Here is an 18,272-nt window from a genome sequence, read left to right on the forward strand (position 1 = left end):
TTAAATGGAGTTCTACATGAAATTTGAAGCTGTAGCAAGTCAACTTTGGGACAAAGGAAGTTTGCATTAATGTTTTGGTTGTCATCGTTGCAGATGCCCTGCAGCCGTGTGGCTGCAGGCCTCCAGGAGATCACACTTTGTGTTTAAATAAGTGCTGTTTTGATTGTATCATACAGTCGTGCAGAACAAGCCTTTTTGAGCCATTGAGACGAATGATTCACAGCCCTTTGCAAATTTCCAAAGATTGTCAACATTTTGAAAAAGATTTAAAGCCATGTGGTAGCAATGCATTTTTTTTAGCATTTATAATGAGGACAGGTGCAAATAAGTGATTTTGCCCCTTACAAGTATCCAGGCTTTGGACCCACTAAACGAAAATATTTTTCCTTTTCTCTCTTTAACTTATGGTTTTGAAGAACTTTAAATGCCCTTTTGTATTGTCTGCCAATTTCTTAGAGCTAAGATGCAACCTTGAAATGCTAAAAACCCTAGCATAATGCCTTAGATTTCGTCCGTTCTCGTTCTTGTACATTACACCGCTGTCTGTATAAATTTGTATAATGACTTGTGTACAATATTGAGTGGGTGCATCATGGTTCACCTCTGCAGCGGCTGGACACTCAGTCCCAGCTGGACTGCCCCTCATCATTGCTCTCTGTTCTGTGTTGGGTTGAAGACTCTGTTACTTCATTTCCCCCTCTCACTGTTTGTATGGAAAAGATGATACATAGGGATATTGAAGCAATATGTAATATACTATATGGACTTTCTGAAGAAAGCTTACTGTTGTGTTCTCCCGAGATATTTTTTTTCTGCATTGTTCACAGGAATCACACCGTATACCCGCATCCATCTTTGTATCCCTAGTGTGTGTGAGCGTTTTATGCAAAATTAGATATACAAGAGAAGTTAAAACCACAGTTATGCAAGTTGTGAACTAATATGGCTTCGCTGATGCTATTTGCCTTGTAAATAAAGAATTCTGTTATTGCAGTATTTCTTCGAGTGGCTCTTATTTCATGAGGTTTAAAGTGAGAAGAAGCAGGTGTGATCTTGGGCCTCCATGTAGCTTTTTATTCTATTTTCCAAGTGAAAGAAAAATCAATATGATTAAACCAAAACGGAGGTTTTTATTGAATTTCTATTGAAACTCCAAATTTTTGTAAGGAACACCATAATGATACTAATGTCAATTTTATAGTAAATACAATTTAACAGTAAAATAATTAATTTTACAAAAACAGTAAGGAAATGTAATAAATAAGCGCTACAAATTCCGCTTGGGGCACTCGCTGCTTTAACTGACTTATAGCGAACAGCCAAAAATTTATTGTTATAAATACCTTAAGTAGCGTATAAACTTATTAATGCATATATATGATGTTTATAGGGACATGTAGACCAGTGACATACCAGCATTTTGCCTATAGCCCAGCATGTAAGCCGAACCTCAATACAAATAAAACTCAAAACTTGGTAAGAAAATACTTACAAAACACCACAAAAGACAAACAAATTAGCTCAAAATAGCACAAAACGCGAACAATGATTCAATAAAGCTACTGTAAAAGTCAATGACAATCACCAGATCTGTATAACGCGCGGCCTAAACTGTGAAGTTTGGCCCAATAAATGCTTATTTCTGCCTATTCTTTTCTCTCTTCCTAATTCACCACATCCAAATCACAACAACGCATGTTTATACCCCACAGATGGGTCCCTCAGATAAAATCCTATCAGGTGTGTGTGTGTTGGGGCGGGGGGGGGGGGGGGGGGGGGGGTCCTCGTATGGAAATGCTCGGTAACCCCTCCATCAGCCTCATTGTGCGGCAGAGAAAGCGGACTGGTGTGGAGAAGTTAAAGGGGTGGGTCGTCCCTGAGAAAATCTATTCCACCGGGGGGGCTTTGAGATGCATGAGGCTGAGCTGACTCCTGGCCAATAGGAGCGAGGTGCCGGGCAGCATCTTCAGCAGACCTGACTGAGTGCAGTGTAGGTGCCCTCAGATGACCACCGACCCACATGAAGACAGACAGAGCGGGTCCCGCAGCACGCGCGCGCACGCACTCTGAAGATCACCTGCAGATTCTGGACATTTGTCTGCTGAGGCTGATCTGAAACGCGGGAGGTTGTTAAAAGTGAGACCTGTGGACATGACAGAGACTGTGAAACATCTTTAATTCATCGAACAAGGTAAGCCTCTTTTCCTGCCAATTAAAAATCATTTCTGTATGATTGGGAAATCAGTCTGTGGTACTCACTGAGTTACTCATTTTCTTTATATTATAGGCCTATCTGTGTGTGCTTTTGATATTCTTTTCAAATTGCACATGACGCTCTCATGTTAAATCCCCAAATCCTGCTTTATTTGTCTTCACTACAATAATTTCCTTTCGCTGACCTCTTCTTTTCCATGAATTGTGCGGTAACTGTAAAGTCCATAAAAAGCTTCATTAATGTTGACCTCTGCTCTGGCCGACTGTTCTTTAATTAGTGTCATGACCCTGATTTGTCTCTCTATTTACTGGCTGACTGGTAAACGGCTCCTAAAAAGACCGCACCGTCTTCCAGCCGCTCATTTCAAGCCGCTGATGAACATTTGATGTGTGTCCGGCGTGTGTCCTCTCAGCTGGAAATATTGCAAAATCGGCGGTCCAATTTCACTGAGGGTTGCTTTTTCCTATCGTGCAGCAGCTTTTGTTCAATATTTGCATGTGCAGTGTATATTCAATAGGTGAAGTTTTCAGTTTAAAATGGAAATTTCTGGATATATTTTGCAATTTTAGATTCATTAACATACAAATTTAGGGGAAAATCACGCGCATGTTGTTCTGTTCATGGTATTTCTATCTCTTCATTCATTTCCTCTCAGGATCTATAATTTAGCCTACAGGACACACACAAGTTTACTACTTTGTTTTAGCTTTATTTCGTTAAGCGAAGGATGTCGTGTTTCCTTATTTAGCTTTCTTGCATTAAACTTTTATAACTCACCCCCACTTCCTCTCCCTCTCCTCTCTTCTCTCTCATCCACTGAAGGATACACGACCCTCTCCATTTGAACCTCAGCTTCACCCCCCTGCTGTCATGTCGGTGTCCCTGTCCAGCATCCCTGTAGTGCTGAAGGATAAGAGCTACCCAGTCGGCATGCTGAAGGGCAGTCCCGCTCGGGGCTTCTACCCCGGCCCCCACCCGTACATGGACTTCTTCCCGCGGACCCACAACCTGCTCCACCCGCTCAAGTCCCTCGGTCGTCTTGTGTCGGACACTCAGGCGTCGCTGCCGCTCGGCCTGCGCGGCGGAGCCCCTCCGTACCTCGGCCACCACGCTTCGGTCCTGCACGAACACATGTTGAGCGCCTCCGGCCTCCCGTACCTGAGCCAGATGCTGCCCGGACAGCCGCTCTACTCCAAACCGGAGGAGCTGGCCGCTGTGGTGACCGAGCACGCCGCCGGTCCGCTGTCCTCGGACTTCAGCAGCCCGTCCAGCGAGACGTCCTCCTCCGCCTCTTCTTCCGCCACCTCGCCGCCTAAGGAGAGCTTATTTCGCCTCCGGAGTGCGGACCTGTCCCCGGACTCAACGCGCACTTCTTATAATTTCAGCGAGGATGACTTGTTCATGGTGCTTTACGGCTACTCCGGCAGCCAGGAGCGAAACGTGGGTCACGCTATATCCGGACTGGCCCTGCCCGAAAAGTCAGGTGAGACTTCTGCTGAAGTTTTTTATGTGATACGAGATAAAACGACGTGCTGGCCTTGGTTTCTGCAGAAATGTCCGAAAATATATGGACATGCATCTGACTGTTGCACATAGTGTCATATTGCACATCACTTTTAGCAATTAATAAAAATTCTTTGCTTATCAGTGTCCTCAGTCGCTCATTCGTGTTTGTTTTCTGTCTCAGTTTCAGACCCTCACATCCTCCCACTGGACAGAGACACACTTGATCTTCCAGAGGGTAAGATCTGCCAACTTTCTGCTCACGAATCAGCTTTCGTTTTGCGCATTTGCACTGAGATTTGACGCTGTTTTCGACGCTGTGCTGCAGGCTTGACCATCCTCCAGTCCGCCTGGGGAAACGTCTCCCACCGCGGGGTGTTCACCGATAAGAGCAGCATCCCTAAAGGCACGCGCTTCGGACCCTTCCAGGGAAAACTGGTCAACACCAGCGAGATTAAAACATACGACGACAACACCCTGATGTGGGAGGTAATGTGCTGAAATTGTTCTCTAAGTCTTTTACATCAAGAAAGAAATCTGATCGTTTTACCTCTAATGTAAAAACACATTTTTTTTTCCTCTCTCAGGTGTTTGAAAACGGCCGGCTGAGTCACTTCGTGGACGGCAGGGGAGGCTCGGGGAACTGGATGTCTTTAGTGAAGTGTGCCCGTTTCCCAGACGAGCAGAACCTAATTGCTGTGCAGGTCCAGGGTCAGATCTTCTACGAGGCCTGCAAAGAGATCCGGCCAGGACAGGAGCTGCTGGTGTGGTATGGCGACTGCTACATGCAGTTCCTCGGCATCCCTCTCACCCTGAAAGACCCCGCAGAGGAAAACAACATGGTGCCTCTGACTGAAGGTCAGAATCTAACCCTCTGTTCATTTAATCTCTTTTTGTTTGTCCTACCACCATTGCTTAACTTTTTTTCTATACATCCTCCAGATGCTGGTGAGGGCTTCAAGTGCGACAGATGCGGGAAGGTGTTTGCGTACAAGTACTACAGAGACAAGCATCTGAAGTACACGCGCTGCGTGGACCAGGGCGACAGGAAGTTCCCGTGTCACCTGTGCAACAGATCCTTCGAGAAGAGAGACAGATTGAGGATTCACATTTTACACGTTCACGAGAAGCACAGGCCTCACAAGGTACAGAGACAGTGCGCGTGCACGTGCTTGACACCCCCCACACTGCGGACCATTACGTCTTTGCGTCATTACATCACGCGCTGAAGCTGTTAGGTGCACGCTGATGTTAGTGTGGTGCTGAAAGAACAGCTCCCTGCAGCGTCACTTAGAAACGGATGCTTCAGGTTTTTATTAGGGCTCGTAAAAAAGCAAATTACTGTAAGGCTTCTGGTTCGTGGTAGCCATGTAGCCCGAAGCATCCCAAGTAAACATAAATAAGCTGTAGCAAAAAGGGAAAAAAAAAGAAAAACAAGGATTCAGGATTTTTCCCAATAGAAACTCACAATTATTATACTTAATATCCTGCTGTAATTATGAGGATCTAAATCAGTCTTACATGTTGATAAACTTTTTTAAAAATGTGTTCAGGATAACTTAACCCCTCAGCAAGATTGTGACAAATTTAAATGCCTTTTCCTTCATACTGACGTCTTATATGTGTCCGATCCGCAGTGCTCAGTGTGTGGAAAGAGTTTCTCCCAGTCGTCCAGTCTCAACAAACACATGCGCGTGCACTCTGGAGAGCGGCCATACAAGTGTGTCTACTGCAATAAGGTAAGAAGCCTTTCTTTGCCTCTCCTTCTCCAAAGCCGAGTCGCTCTATTCGGCTCTAGCTCTGCAGACTCGGTGCAGATACCGTAGATTCAAATGCATTAAAAGTGATCACCAGACTGCCTTAAAAGTAAATGTCTTCAAATATTCAGCAAGAACTTAAATGTGTGGTGGTTACATTGAAAACAAAAAAGATGACAACAAAACCATTTAAGAAACAAAAAAAAAGATCCGGTTGTATCCCCTTGTGGAATTAAGCTGTTATAAAGGTTTTTATCTTCCAGGAGAGTAACGATTTTTAGTTCCGCTGGTTCAGCACAGGACCTGCAGGCCTTGTTGTACTCCTCCTCTGACTCACTCTTCTTCTACGTCTTTTTAACTCGCACCATTTTGGGTCCATTTACCACTTCCTCGTTTCATGGTGCATTTGGCACGAGCCCCTCGTCATTGTTTCTCTGGACGGGCACGCTCCGCGGAGACACTTACATGCTAATTATCGCCAGATGTACACCCACCCTTTTGTCTGCCGAGATTATACTTTTGATTTACGGCCCTGGAATGAGCAGAAGTGGTTTTTGTCCTTTTTTTTCCCCTCGATATCCTCCCCTTTTTATGCACCCGGAGAAGGTTTTGTTTAACCTAATCCCCGCTCTCCTTATCCTGTTTTAGCAATACGCCACGAAACCAGAGGCTTACAGTCATTTTAAAAGAGCTAACATTAGGAGGCGTTGCTTTCATTAAAAAACAACGAAAATTAAAATAAAACGGCAATTAAAATGTTGGACAAATTCTCAGTAATCGCCCCGTAAAGTCTTCAACCGGTAAAATGCTATAAATGTGACATTTAGGCTGAGCTTTAGCCAAATTAGCTTAGTTAAATAGCCAAAGATCCGGGCCTGCGCTCTCTATTTTATAAACTGCGTAAAACCTCACTTGTAAAAATGTATTTACCATGCCGCCATTACTGTTGCCAAAACTGTCTAAAACTAATATCACTTGTGTTTTCTCCTCCAGGCCTTCACCGCCTCCAGTATTCTGCGAACACACATCCGGCAGCACTCCGGAGAGCGGCCCTTCAAGTGCAAGCACTGCGGGAAGGCCTTCGCCTCGCACGCCGCCCACGACAGCCACGTCCGGCGGACCCACGCCAGGGACAAGCCGCATGCCTGCGACCTGTGCGGGGCTGCTTTTCAAGACGAACAGGAGCTTAATTACCACATGAAAAGTCACAAAAGTAAGATTTATTTATTTAAGTTAAAGGCCTGACAGGCGATGCATCCTCTCGTTGAATTTAGCACAAAAAAGGCAGACTCACCTTAAGTCTCTTTTTCCTTTTTGTTTTGTCGATAAAAGTCAAATAACGCAATAATCGAATATTTAGTAAAATTTAACGTCTGTTAAATACAATTCATTATTATCCCATAATGAGGTAATTCCGTAGCAAATTCATTGCAATATATTTGGGAATTGTGTCACTGAATGACAGCGTGTGTATGAATAAATGCATTTTAGGCTGACTGCTCAATAATTTACAGGCCCATTTTTGTTTTTGAATGATAATTTCGTAAGAATAAATATTGTAAACTGCAGAAGGAAAACGTTGCATTGCTCCCGCCTTGAAAACTGGTTATTTATTGAGCTTTATTTTTCTCGCCCTGCAGAGGTCTTGGACAGCACAGTTCTTCCGTCTTCTCCGGGGAACGGATCACTGAAGGACTCCGTGTTTGCAGCGAAGGACAATTCAAAAATACAGAAAAACACCGGACAAAACTTTCCTTACACCGGGTTAACAGTTTTAAATCCAGAATATCGACCCTGGAACTAACCAAATATGGCCTGAGATCCTTCTGAATCCTGAGATCCGTTCTGGTTGTGTGTAATATTTTTAGGACTTTAGCCGATAAATACAACACTAAATCCACACAGGAACATTACGCCATAAGAGATAAATAAATATGGCCTGTAAGGTAGGATCTCGTGGTTTTTCTTATGTAAATGCTGCTTAAGAAAATATGTTGTTCTGTAATAGGCCTAATTAAATAGGCTAATCATAATTTAAATTGTTGCAAAAAAATGTCTAAATCTATTTATATTATGTTAAAATATGCTGTCTGTTGTTTTGTGGCTTAAAGCTTTCACTCTGCAATGGTTTGGTGAAACCATTTCGATTCCATAATAATAATAAAAATGGTTATTATTATTATTATTATTATCACGTTGGGTTTTCTTGCATTGACTAAGCTTGAAAAGCATAGCTATTTTTATTGTTGCGGATTTGAGCTTATTTGTGTACAAAATCAATGTTATACCCTCTCCTAATTTATAATGTATGATAATATTTTTTACTGTAATGTAAGGCTGCATAAGCAATCGAAAGTGTCCTCGTTTGTTCTCTATGAGCGCCTGCTTTTTCATGATTAACAAATAAAAAAAATCAGCGCATGGAAACAACATTGCTGGCTTGGGTTTGTGTCCAAAGTGAGCAGGTCATGCATTAAAATGTCATTTTAGAACAAATAAATCGGTTAAAAGTTGATTAATACAGCACAGACTTTCCCTGTGGGCTTTTAGTATAGCCATTAAATATTTGTACATGTTTGATTTTTGAATGAAATTCAATAATAGAAACAAAAATGGGAGATTTTATTCACGGAACAGTTAAATGAAACAAGCTACAGGCTGTAAAGCTGCAAAAAGCAATGTCTTGGTTAACATTTTGCAGACATCTGCACGCATATCCGCCCGTGTGTGCAGGCCCTGTTGTCACCTATGTGTCAGTCCAGTCAGTGCATGTGTCCCTTTGTATGCATCCGCTGTACAGAGTGTTTATACGTAGCTGAGTGTTGAATTGGAGACTGTGCACTCACCGTAAAAATGAACAAACCCCACTGGACCCAATGAATGACAATAGAGTGCAGCAGTAAGGTGGTCTATTGCTCCACGCACAAAGGAGCTCACCATGACTGACATCTGCCGTCACGCTGTCTCCAACTGTCCCACATGTGTTGTCCTGAGATAGATAGATAGATAGATAGATAGATAGATAGATAGATAGATAGATAGATAGATAGATAGATAGATAGATAGATAGATAGATAGATAGATAGATAACAGGCCGTGTGTCTGTATGTGTGTCGGGGTTAATTTGAGGAAAGCCCCAGTTGTTACTGGTGGTGTCAGCAGCATGGGGTCTGACAGATGACACAGTGTCCAGCCTTTGTTTCAGTGCTCTGTTATGTCACCTCTAACCTCTGGGTCACCATACCTCACACTGAGGGCATGCAGTCAAACATCACAACGCTGCGACAGCGCTAAGTGAGTGTAGCAACACAGATTCAAACAGTCGGAGAAGAAGAAATAAACACATAAACTGAAAAACATGACTGGTGTGTTTCTTGAAAGCATAAAAGATAAATCAGATTTTTCAGCTTCCATGATGTAGATCTGAAATCCTCCTGTTTGGCCATGAGATCAGAGTGATAAAGAGCTGAAGATTAGCCTTCTAGCTCCTCTTTTCTGCACATCTTTCTAAGCTGTCTGCAAGGAGAGGAGCAGTGAAGTCACTCTGCCAAGCCTCTCTGTTTGTTTTCTGTAACGGATGGACAGCAGCCTTCAGGGTCGAGGGTCACCTCCTTACTGAATGTTTGACAGCCTCCCTCTCCCTTCAAATAGCCAAAATATGGCTACTTGAACAAGTCTAGATCACCCTTCATTGGACCTGCACCTCCCATGTATACAACCCCCGAGCCGACACGAGGGGCCTGCTGTAAAAAGAGAGCACACTCCCCTTTGTGGCCTTCCAGGAGCAGAGGGGTGGAGGAGAGGGATGGAACAAGAGACAAAGACAAAAAGAAAGACAGAAGGACAAAAAAGGAGAATGAGCTGCCAGGGCTGAAATAGTGAGATTGTTAGCGAGCTGTGCTAAAAGACTGGTTTTACTAGCACCTCTTTGATTGGCTGGTTCAGGACTCGACGCTCCAGCATGGAAGAATTTTTATCCAGGTCGTTTATATGGATTGATTTCACACTTAAGCTCCTGGCAAGTTAACAGGGCCTCCGGAGGGCTATCCGTCCAATTAATCTCTATATTAATGTGATATTAATGATAGGAACATTGGAGTTTGATGGCTTGTAGGTTTGCACTGGGTAATTCCCTCTGAGGTTGAAGCAGATGGCCATAACTCTCTGCAAAAGAATGTGAGATGTTTTATAACACTCATCCCATAACTGCAGCCACAACTGAAATTGATGCCGTGATCAATTAGTAATGTCCACTGGTATAAAGAGGAGATTGCCGTCGCAGGGGTAATCTTACACTTGGGGTCACCTGTGTGCTTTCATGCTTTGTTAAATGCATTTCGTCATACAGCGTGATTAATAGATCTTCTCTTCTCTTCTCTTCTCTTCTCTTCTCTTCTCTTCTCTTCTCTTCTCTTCTCTTCTCTTCTCTTCTCTTCTCTTCTCTTTGCTAAGCTGGTGGAGCTGAGTGGTCAAATGCTCTGATGTATTAGCTTCTATTGATTGCCTAATAGCTGCCAGTGGACTGTGTGTGTGTGTGTGTGTGTGTGTGTGTGTGTGTGTGTGTGTGTGTGTGTGTGTGTGTGTGTGTGTGTGTGTGTAGTCTGGCTGATGTTGAGGCTAGCCCCTCTTTCCAGACAAGCCTCAGACTCTCAGCTGAGTGGACTCATAAACTATAACCACACCAGCTCTTTGTCCATCTGTGCCTCATGTCTGCGTCAAACCGCCTGAAAACCCAGTGACAATGAAGATGAAGGAGAATACTCCTCTCTTTGCGTAGATAAGGACACTTGTACAGTTTCAGACTTCATTCTCTGCAAAGACACACTCTTGTCATGCTGTTTTTGGGCTTTCGGGTTCATGCTCAGAGGTTGGATCCACGCCCAGGCTTTCTCCCTGCAATTCATCATCCCATCTCTTTCTATTTTTGTGTGTTCTTGTAAGAAAATATGTCAAAAAATACCATCTTTACATGAGTGGTCTGGTATAGTTGGACATTTGCTTTTTGTTTCTCTTGCAGTAACTGTACTTATTTTTCCTTTATTGGATTTGGAGCTACTTATTACTGCACTGAAACAGCAGTTTAACTGGATTTCTGGTGTATTATTTTATGACAAATTTTGTTTTGTCTCATTTTATATCGCTTGAATTGACTTTTTTCCCCTTTTCATCATGTTTTTAAAGATTTCTTCCCCTAATTGAAGCCTCTGTTTGAAAGGTGCTACACAAATAAATTTTGCCTTGATTTAACTGATTTCATTTGGCATGAGAGAATAAATGCTGTTTTGTTTCTGTTACTATTAAGTTTTTTTCATCTGTTTTTTGTCTCCCCCGCATTTTTAATGCCTGTCTTTACTTTGAATTTTACTTTTAACTCTCTCACGTCACAGCAGCATGTTATCTGTGTGACTTCTGCCTTTAAAGAAACATTTGACTTAAGTCATTTAAGTTTGAATGGATCCACTGAGCTGTGCCCTCCCTGTGCTCCCTCTGTGAGGAGATGAGGCCGATCGGCTTGTGTCCTGCCATTCATGCCTCAGGTTGGAGCTGTTGTTATCGGCTGGTGATTTCCACTGGGACAGTGGACGGTACAGCAGGAGACACACTGAGAGGCTCAGCGGCCTGCATGCAGCTGACTGGATGAAAGGCGGATCAAACACTGTCTGCAAAGCCTCTCCATATTGCTGCCCAGCACTCAGTGTGTGCGTGTGTCTTCTAGGTGGGATTGATGCATGAGGAGGGCAGATGGCCTTATCCTGCTCTGTGGGGGCTGGTGTGAGGTTCCACTGGGGTCCCACGGGGCAACATATTTTGGCCTACCTCCCCCCAACACACACACACACACACACACACACACACACACACACACACACACACACACACACACACACACACACACACACACTCACACAAACCCATACCCCAAAGTAACCCCCAAAGTAACCTTTCATAAAAACTACTGTATACCTAGATAAATTCTCTATCTATCTATCTATCTATCTATCTATCTATCTATCTATCTATCTATCTATCTATCTATCTATCTATCTATCTATCTATCTATCTATCTATCTATCTATCTATGCTTGTAAAAAAAAACTTTAAAAAAAACTTCTTTGCTTGCTCCTCTTTGAACTATTAAACCCCTGATGGACTGACAGGCTCTTCTTTTAGGCCGATTCATATGCAACAGTGCTGAAAGGAGTAAATCTGCTTGTAGGTTGACATCTGGCATTGTTATTCGGGATGTTAGAAAGTGTTATGGGGTTCTTCTCCCCATGCATTGCGCTTTACAATAGTTCTCGGTGTGCTATTTGTGGGCCTTTAAGCACAAGGCTATTGTATGTGCTCAACTGTTATTCCTATGGGTGATGAAGCTCACAGTTTGGTGGCGAGGAGAGGAGCTACTGTTACAGTACTCCCTACCTCCATCCCTCCCTCTCTCCCTCACACTGGATCACCCAGCTTTTTTTGTTCCCCTCTGCCGAGTGTTTGTGTGTGCCCATGTCCTCATATCTGTGCAGAAACAGAATAAATTGCCAGAAACTGCAGCCTGATGCTGCCTTTCCAACAACAACACATGCAAATTTTGCATATGTTGTCCTCTAATAGACTGTGACCACGTAATTCCCGCATGACAGCTACATCATGCTTTTGGCTGCCCCTGTTGTGCCGGGGTCTATTCTCAGGCGAATGTTTCTCTCGGTGGGGTCGTGGCGTTGAAAGGCCCCGGCATGTTCTAAACTGATACTTAAGGACAGTTGGACCTCATGCTGCTACGACACTATTGGCCGGAGGAAAGACACACACTGGTGCATGCCAGTGTAAGTGTGAAAGTTCAGCAGAGTATCCTGAATGCATATAAACCATTATACTTTTACTGATTATGTGTTTCCGATATGTTTTTTTCACAGTAAAGTTCTATCTATCTATTCTAAAAATCCTGAATCTGTGACTATGCAAATATGTCTAATTCAAAAGTTGAACTACTTCATAGGACATGTCTCCTGGTTTACTGAAAAGTCTATTCGCAGTGTTGGTGCACTGGAGCATCAGTTAAATATTGGACCAGGACTGGCTTTCAAACTATTTGTGATGTCACAAATCATACTTGTAAGCCCACCTCTTTAAAATAAGATTTTCAATGAGCACTAAAGAAACTTTCCACTTTCAGCAGATGGACATGAAAACATCCTTCTACTGTCAAGCTCTGCTTATACATCATTCTGCACAGTGAAGCTCCGATATTCAACTGCAGAAACAAGAAGAAAAAATACTGAATTTAGACATTTCAAGTCTTGTTTGAGGTGCAAGTGATATGACAAAAGGTAGCTTGGGTTTTCAGAGATCAGAGAGGGGGGTTTAATGCTAAAACGCCTAGGAGTGTGTACTTTCTACCAGAAGAAGAAGTGCCTGTGTTGTCCCTAAGGGAAGGATTTACAACATATGGACACTGTACTCCTGCCACATGCGCATCCATGCACAGACGAGGAGACCTCCCTGCCTCTGAAGATGTTTGCTGTTAGTCCAGCTAATCCCAACTAAGCTCTCCATTTAGACGAACACATAGAGGGCAACACTGACGTATGGCAGACATAGACTCTGCACCATCCTGCCAAATAGAGATGTTTGCTTTCTCTCTGTTACTGTCGGAGAGGGGGAGGAAGGGGGATACGGAGTGTGCTTTATATATATGTTTGGAGCTGTGCTATGAACTGACAGACAGCAAGAGATAGTGAAGGAAGTGGGAAGATTTCAACCCTCTTGAAGTGGATTAGCTAATAAGCACTTTTGCCTTTTCCTCACCTTCCTTGTTCCCTTCATCTCTTCTTCTTGGAGAGTGCAGTCTCCAGCCACACAGGACAGCTGATGATTGATTTCCCTGTGGGCCATCATGAGAGTACAGGAGTGAGCCACACAGTGCACTACAACCCTGCAAAACCAAGCCCTCTTACGCACACACACTGCAGTGCACGGGTATGTGTGCGCGGATGAGCAAACGCATAAGAATCTGCACATCTGAAGATTTACTCATGCTGCATAAAAACACATGTGCGCATGAAATGAAGGATGAGGGGGGAGGCCGGTGGGCTACATATCCATCAATAGCTGTCAGTCACATTTAACAAAAGCTAACAGCACAGAAACAAGGGAGGACAACTGCTTTATCAGCTGGTTAGCTCCCTCCTCCTCTCATCATCTCCTCTGCTCCACCTCACCTTCTCCTATCACTATAATACTGTTGCTCCATCAGCTTACAGTCTGATTTGGGAGCCAATGGCGTAGTAAAAAGAAGTTGGGGTGTGAGACAGCAAAGGATTAAACTCAGGGGATGTTTTAAAGTCTGAAGTCACGGGATGGAACTTTTCAGATCAACACCAGCAACCTCCTATGTGCTACTTATGTATATGTGGTGTGACCAGTGGTGCTTCTGACGATATCCGCAGTGTCTTGCAGGTAATCTTGTGCCACCATCATCTGATTTGTGGCACCTGGTGAGGTTAATGAAGCCTCTACATTGTCTCCATTGAGGCAGGGCCATCACAAACTGTCTTACAGAAGCGTGAATCCAGATTTTTCTGGATTTCTTCAAAGTTGCGTGTTTCGCTGTGTCCAGAATGAAAATGTAACTCCTGCTGTGCATGCACCGTCCAGGAACATGCCTCTAACTCATGTAGATGCCAGCAGTAGACGCTTTTGATGATAAAACATTGATGTCAGGGTCGATATCCTCCTCTTTCAGGGTCTTCCTTCCACTGCAATTTCAAAACACAGCTTACCAACCAGGTTATATAGTCTCTGTTGCTATCACAGCTCTTCTATTGTTCACAGGACAATTGACCGTGACCCCAGGCAGCTCCCAAAGGTCCCCCAGGGTCAAAGGGGAGAAGAAGCTAAAACGCCCCGTGGTGTGAGTGCTTAGCAGTGATCTCAGGGTTGGAATGACTGTTTAAGCACCTGATGCTTTGCGATGGTGCCAAACATTAGCAAGTGGAAAAGCTGAAAGGTCTTAAACCTGCTCATCCAAGAGACGAGAGGCAATGATTCAACAGTGAGTGTGTTGACAGTGATGGAGATGAAGACCATGAAGGATGAGGCGGGCACTGAGTGCACTACCACAGCTAAGAGTGTATGTGCTGGTGTTGGTTCCTCAGTGCATTCTGTCTTCATATCTGCCTTGGCTCTGGAGCCGCAACCCACCCCCCCACCCCCCCTACTGAGTCATGATGGCTTTTTGACAGTGGAGCTGGAAGACAAATACCCCCCGCCCTGCTGAAACATTCATGAAACCTTATGACCCTCTCCTCCACCTAATGTACCCTAACAAGCCTTTATGGCTTCTCTCTAGCCTAGCGCCACCTTAGTGCTGCTTCCCGGCATCTAACTTCTTAACACCCGGCGGCCACCACTGTTTTTTTACGCTCGTTCAGCAGTTTGTTGGAGAGGCCTCGCCCCGGTAAGTTTGTCTGAGCAGACAAACAATGGCTGCAGCGCAATTACCTCAAGATGTCTATGAAATCATGCTGCAGGTGAGTATGCACACTGTGCTCCATATCTTTGGTTCCCTTTACACAGAGATGCTTGCCAGCAGGAAATGTTCCTGAACATTTCAGGGATAACGGCGCGATATTCTCGCCTTGAACAGGCTGTGTAAAAGCAGCTTTTCTCGTACGCTTCCAGTGTCATGTTGTTCCCCTTCTTTTTTCTCCTCTCCTTCACGTGTGGTCATTGACGGTCTTTGTAATCGGACTCCTGACGGGTGCATTGATCTGTTAAGATTGTCACTTTAAAAAAGCCCCATTAGGGTTTTAAGGTTTGACAGCTGATATCAACATCCTTTCGTGTTGTGACACACCAGAGAGAGAGAGGGGGAAAAAGGGTTTTAGAGGCACAGGGAGGGCCTGTGGATGAGAAACTTTAAGACAGGGTGTGGAGAAAGTAAGAAAGGTGCACACTGAAAAAGCGACCAGATTAAAGACACAGAGAAAAGCGGATATAGCCTCTGAAAGTGAGCAGAGTGACCTCAGCTTGTCATTGGGGCTGGACACTGTGTCCTCTGTGTGTGTCCACCCTGTGTGGGTCCACAGGGAGATCTGGCCTGAGCAGTGTGTTTTACTGTTCTCCTGGCCTCCCCACTGTGTTTACCTCTCCGTGGTAAAAAATGCCATATGCTAAATGGGCTTGTGTTACGGCTCCGGTTACCAGGCGGACGGTCGGCCCCACACACACACTCCAACATCAAGCAGAGCGGATATCTAAGCCATATCCAAGCCTATAAAGTGGAGCTCCATTGATCTGTTTATGCTTTTTTAACAATCTCCAGCACATGAGATTCATCTCGGCCACAGACAATCTTCTGATGGTCATTGATTCATCTGGTAACACCAGAGCAATTAATTAGTGGTGGCAATCACTACTGCTTTCAGTAGTCGATCATTATCAAAGCATTATCAGTTACCCTGTTTCAATAATGCAACAATGCAGCTCCATAAATACTGTTTGATAGTGTAGACCAGTTTGTTTTATTTGGACTAAATATCCAATACTTGAAAAAGACACAAACCCTCACTTAATACAAACTCTACATGCCAGACCACTTTATTGACAGTGTTCATATTGACTGAGGTAATAGAAGTCACAGAAGATGGCTCAGACTCAAGATACGGTAAGAGTCAGTCTATATTTCTGATAATGTGCATTCATCAGAGGAAAACTGCAGAGCTCTGCAAGTATTTTCTTCACTTCAGGATTTATCGGTGCCTGCTGAGTGTCCGGAGTCTGGCTATAAAATGTATCCTTGGCTTTTTTTAATGGATTTTGTGAAATAGATTCCTCTACATGTCAGCCTCTTTAATTAATTCAATTACATGCTTAGTCTTTCTATACACACTGAAACCAAGAGGATTTCAAAACTGCTACCACATAGCAAAGACACACAGGTTTGAATGCAGCAAAGATTCCTCAAAGATATGTAAACTATTTCAAGTTTTTAGTGCACAATGGTTTAACACACCTTCCACATACACACATACATATACACACAGTATATACTTACATGCATACAGTCTGTTTTTTCTGTACTGTGGTTTTTCTTTCATCCTGAATCTGTTCATACATTTCTATTTTTCTTTCAGTCAGGACACCATTTATTGCAACAGTATGCATTTTATCAAATATATCTAACCTTAATTTGCTCTTGTGATGCTCTGGAACATACGAAGATGAGATGAACTTTAATAAACATCAACATATTTACAAGAAACATTCAAAATTCAGGTACCATTAAAGGCTAATACAGGAGGAGGCTGAGGAGGTGGAGGGAGGTACGTTTCTGAAAGCAGCCGGCTGTGCTGCAGCGAGGATGCAGAGCTCAGCGTTGTTGTTATTGTCAGTCGTGGACAACCACAAGGGTCCATTTGTTTTAAGCTGAATTTAGAAACCTAACCAGGGACGGGGGCTACTAATCAGCTTTAGCTGGGCCTATATTCGTCTGTTGCATAACTTCTTTACATGTGACATCCATAAAAAAAGCAATGCTATCACTTTAATAATCCATATTAAACAACATATTAAACAAAACTCTTTGTTCTTTAAAGCAAGCAGACAGCAGGTCAAAGTCACGAAACACAGTGAAACGGAGAGGACCCACAGTACTCCTGCATTAGCACCCCTCATTACGTCATTTTTAGATCCACCTCCGGCCCTTCCCTCCAACCTCTCGGGCTCCGACTCAGCTCTGCTGCCACGCCGCTCTGTGAGCTCCAGCAGCAGATCAATGCCTCTGAAATGGAGCCGGCCTACAGTCACATTAATGGCGCACATCATCTTAAAGGGGTCTTCCCAGAAGACCCTCACGCTCTCACACGAGCTCCGAACACAGCAGCCAGCAAAGGGGAAACAAAGGTCAATACAGGCTATCCTGCACCACGTCTTGTTTAGCCTAGCCAGGCCTGCTTGCAGTTAATGGCTTACATTACCAAGTGTTGTTCATTAAAGACCCCGACAAAACAAGAGGTAGTTCTCAGACATGGGGGGATATCGTATGATCTGCATCTTCTCTGCTGCAGGAAGCTTCTGCTTTCTGGACATGAAAAATGAATCAAACACCTTTCAGCTCTCTTATGTGTGTGTATGGGCTTGCTGTGTGTATCACTGACCACAATACATCGATACTGGCACCTCTTACCATAAAAGATTCAATCTGCAGCACAAAAAAATGATCAATATCGGAATGTGAAGAGTGGAAAGCATCTTTTTTGGTCCTGTGGCTCCAGGGTGCAGACAGACAGACAGACACATGGCACCTGCAGTCATAATCTCCTGTTGCAAGGATTACCAGTGAAGATGTCACCTTCGAACAGTATCTGCTCACCGCTGTAAAGGCTGCACACACGCTGACTGCTTCCATTGGAGGTCAAATTAGCCTCAATGATGAGCCTCTCGTTTCTAAAGGCCCTAGTGGAGCTGAAAGGCCTCCTCGGGGGAATAGGGTTTAGATGTAACTCCTCTTCATCTGCCGCCTCCTGGATGCTGTCAGAAGGCCTCCCGAGTATAAATCTGGACTCTGTAACAGTATTCTCTGCAGGTGAGATGAACAGTAACATTTTTAATGAAATCATCTAAACAAATCTATTTAAGAATATAAGTATACTTAATGATATTTCTAATTTCTAATTTGTTCTCTGCAATTAGAAGCAGAAATCTTAACAGATAACTCAACTAACTGTCTGATGTGTTGTTAGCAAGGATGCCAAAGATATTAAGTGCTATATTCAGGGTCAGATTGACTCCAAAACTCA

The 18,272-nt window shown here is 43.7% G+C and overlaps 1 protein-coding gene across 1 annotated transcript; it reads left to right on the top strand.

Moving 5' to 3' along the window:
• The first annotated feature begins 3,085 nt into the window (after positions 1-3,085).
• On the top strand, positions 3,086-7,279 carry prdm14 (PR domain containing 14). Its single transcript, XM_070986529.1, has 8 exons — positions 3,086-3,698; positions 3,903-3,956; positions 4,047-4,207; positions 4,306-4,576; positions 4,661-4,863; positions 5,356-5,457; positions 6,469-6,688; positions 7,116-7,279. Exons 1-8 carry the CDS (start codon positions 3,086-3,088, stop codon positions 7,277-7,279), a joined length of 1,788 nt encoding a protein of 595 aa, XP_070842630.1.
• The last annotated feature ends 10,993 nt before the right edge of the window (positions 7,280-18,272 follow it).

Source organism: Chaetodon trifascialis, chromosome 18 (genome assembly GCF_039877785.1).
Source record: "Chaetodon trifascialis isolate fChaTrf1 chromosome 18, fChaTrf1.hap1, whole genome shotgun sequence".
In the NCBI taxonomy this organism is placed as follows: Eukaryota; Metazoa; Chordata; class Actinopteri; order Chaetodontiformes; family Chaetodontidae; genus Chaetodon; species Chaetodon trifascialis.

Coding starts and splice junctions, on each gene's coding strand:
- prdm14 (XM_070986529.1), top strand. CDS start 3,086: ATGTCGGTGTCCCTGTCCAGCATCCCTGTAGTGCTGAAGGATAAGAGC. Junction 3,699..3,902: donor GGCCCTGCCCGAAAAGTCAG/GTGAGACTTCTG, acceptor TTTCTGTCTCAG/TTTCAGACCCTCACATCCTC. Junction 6,689..7,115: donor CCACATGAAAAGTCACAAAA/GTAAGATTTATT, acceptor CTCGCCCTGCAG/AGGTCTTGGACAGCACAGTT.